Genomic DNA, 3,377 nt, shown 5'->3' on the forward strand with positions numbered 1-3,377 from the left:
ATATATATAACTCATAGGTTTTTAAGTACCTTACTCCACCCATCCTCTCCTAGGGATGCTGAAATCCATTTGCCTTTTGGTCAACCATTTTTTGTCATACCCCTCATGTCTAGTTGTACTGATTACCTTCCTGATACTTCCCAGGCTTATCAAAAGTCCAGGCTTATCAAAAGACAGTGAGATCCTAAAATTTTCTCTCAAAATCTAAATGGTGAAATTTTAGAGTTTTCTTTCATTATGTTGTATATGCGAAGGGCTTATTGTTGCCTGAGAAAGTTGCTTCCAGGAATAAGGAGTAAGTTGAGTAGATGATGAAAGTCAAGGAACCATGGGAATTTCCTCTCCACCCACCAATTTTCATAGTACAGTTCTGACCTTCGGGCCAATAAGCAGGACAGCAACCCAGCCATGGACTGTGGGTAGTCTTTTCCTTTCTCAGTTTGGGAATTAATTCCACCCAGTTTTCCATGACGATGCCCGTTACCAACATGAGTATGGCCCCACAGGAGAAGACTATGTTGGCATTCTGGATACTTTTGTCTTGGAGATGGATCATTGTGGATAAAAATTTCTACCCGAGACTACCACCAATGTTTCACATGTCTTTTCTTTGATGAGTTAGAAGATGAAGGATGGAGTCTGAATGTTTACTGACTGCAGAGGTGTTGCCAGAGATATTGGTAGAGGCAGAAGCTGAAGTAACCTGGAGAGCAGAAAAAACAACTTCCTGTTTTTACCATTTATACATAAAGGGCAGACTGTTGTCAGAGCAACAAACTGCCATGGAATCCTCTGTCTGTTGGTTTGACCCTTGACCTTGGGCCATAAAGCATTGGAGCAACAAAGCTATGCAGCAGTTCTTTGAGAGAGCTATAATGTGGCAAGGTCTTATACCATAGAAAAAGATATCAGAAACAGACTCTAAAGACTTTTGACAGGCATAACTGAAGAAGTTCCCTATTGCAGTGAGAACCATGTGGGGTGAGTTGACACTGGATGAAGTCTGTGAAGAGGAGAATCCTCAGGTCTTCTGGATAAGTGCTCAGTTAATTGGCACCATAAAAGGGACTGCCCATCAGAAATTTTGGATGTGTTGTAGAAACTCAGGTCTTCAATGTGGTTTCTCAAAGAAGACTATTTAATTAGGTTTCTAGGGAGAGTAAACATCTGAAACACAAAGAAAAAATGTTCTTGTACACTGGGTCATTTCAGTCCATTCTCTTCCATAAGGCATAGGAATAATTTCTTGTCAGAACTGCCTTTGTAACTTTCAGAGAAAATACATTGAGGAGTCCTCAAAGAGAAAGCCATGGTTTGCACTAGGTTTTAGATTCAGAGGGCTGTTTTAAAACTCCTTAAACACCTTTTACTGGAAACTAAGAAAACTGTCTCCAAATACTTTTCTATTTCTCCCATTTTTCCTTTCATTAAAAGTATTCTTTTCTCATACACTTTATCCTGTTTATAGTTTCCCTGCCTCTACTTCTCCCAGTTACTCCTTCTTCCATCCATTAGAAAAGAACAGGCCTCTAAGAGATAACAATCAAACATATCAAAATATAATAAAATGAAGCAAAAACTATCATATCAAAGTTAGACATGGCAACCTAACAGGAGGAAATGAGTCCTATGAGCAGGTACAAGATTCAGTGACCTACTTGTTCTCACAGTCGGGAATCCCATAAAAATAATAAGTTAATATCTGTAATATAAATGCTGTGAACCTGGTACAGACTCATGTAGGCTTACCCACACAACACCCCCTCTGTTTTTTTTTTTTTTATTTCAGCACAGGATCCTTTATTTGGGTCAAAAGGACTTCTTTAATTGCTTCAAATACATTGATTTTTCCCAGACCTGGTTTTATATTATTTGATCTTAATGTATTTCCTTTATATTTTTAATTTTGAAAAGATCATGCTCAAGAATAGATTGTCTTACAAGTAAGACTTTATGGTTCATTGACAGCAGTTTCTGTCCTTCCCAGTCCCTTAGCTATTGAGTTCCAAAGAAATACACAGAGGACTACATTAATTATAAATTACTTAGCATAGTAGCTCAGGCTTTCTTATTAACTAATTCTTTTTATTGATTTTTTATTATTATTAAAAATTTCCATCTCCGCCATTCCTCCCATTTCCTTCCCCCTCCCGAACTCCTCTCCCCCAACATTCCCTCCCCCTCCCTCTCCAGTCCTAAGATCAGTCAGGGTTCCCTGCCCTGTGGGAAGTCCAAGGTCCTCCCCCCTCCATCCAGGTCTAGGAAGGTGAGCATCCAAACTGCCTAGGCTCCCACAAAGCCAGTACGTGCAGTAGGATCAAAACCCAGTGCCATTGTACTTGGCTTCTCAGTCATCTCCATGGACACCTGGGAACACCCCTAGAGTCAAGTCTCTTGCCAACCCTAAAATGGCTCCCTTAATTAAGATATATTCTTCCCTGCTCCCATATCCACCCTTTTTCCATCTCAAACCTCCCACTCCCTCAAGCTTTCCCCATCCTCTCCTTTTCACTTTTCTCTCCCTATCTCCCCTTACCCCACCCCACCCCCAAGTTCCCAATTTTTGCCTGGTAATCTTGTCTTCTTCCAATATCCTGGAGGATAACTATATGTTTTTCTTTGGGTTCACCTTCTTATTTAGCTTCTCTAGGATCATGAAATATAGGCACAATGTCCTTTATTTATGGCTAGAATCCACTAATGAGTGAGTACATACCATATTCATCTTTTTGGGTCTGGGTTACCACACTCAGGGTACTGTTTGCTATTTCCATCCATTTGCATGCAAAATTCAAGATATCATTGTTTTTTACCGCTGAGTAGTACTCTAATATGTATATATATATATATATTCCACATTTTCTTTATCCATTCTTCCATTGAGGGGCATCTAGGTTGTTTCCAGGTTCTGGCTATTACAAATAATGCTGTTATGAACAAATGTTTTTGTAGTATGATAGGGCATCTCTTGGATATATTCCCAAGAGTGGTATTGCTGGATCATGGGGTAGGTTGATCCTGAATTTCCTGAGAAACTGCCACACTGATTTCCAAAGTGTTTGCACAAGTTTACATTCCCACCAGCAATGGATGAGTGTACCCCTTTCTCCACAACCTCTCCAGCAAAGGCTATCATTGGTGTTTTTGATTTTAGCCATTCTGACAGGTGTAAGATGATATCTCAAAGTTGTTTTGATTTGCATTTCCCTGATCACTAAGGAGGTTGAGCATGTCCTTAAGTGTCTTTTGGCCATTTGGACTTCTTCTGTTGAGAATTCTCTGTTTAGTTCAGTGCCCCATTTTTTAATTGGGTTAATTAGCATTTTAGAGTCTAGTTTCTTGAGTTCTTTATATATTTTGGTGATCAGACCTTTGTC

The 3,377-nt window shown here is 39.5% G+C and overlaps 1 protein-coding gene across 2 annotated transcripts in view; it reads right to left on the reverse strand.

Moving 5' to 3' along the window:
• Tmem225 (transmembrane protein 225) overlaps positions 1-556 on the reverse strand; it is a 2,331-nt gene extending 1,775 nt beyond the window's left edge. For both annotated transcript variants that reach the window (XM_050133516.1, XM_050133515.1), the window contains exon 1: positions 376-556. In XM_050133516.1, the coding sequence (XP_049989473.1) occupies positions 376-556 (181 nt within the window). The remainder of the gene's footprint in view (positions 1-375) is intronic.
• Between the last annotated feature and the right edge of the window lie 2,821 nt (positions 557-3,377).

This window comes from Alexandromys fortis, unplaced genomic scaffold, assembly GCF_014885135.2.
Source record: "Alexandromys fortis isolate MF-2015 unplaced genomic scaffold, M_Fortis_MF-2015_v1.1 scaffold_231, whole genome shotgun sequence".
In the NCBI taxonomy this organism is placed as follows: domain Eukaryota; kingdom Metazoa; phylum Chordata; class Mammalia; order Rodentia; family Cricetidae; genus Alexandromys; species Alexandromys fortis.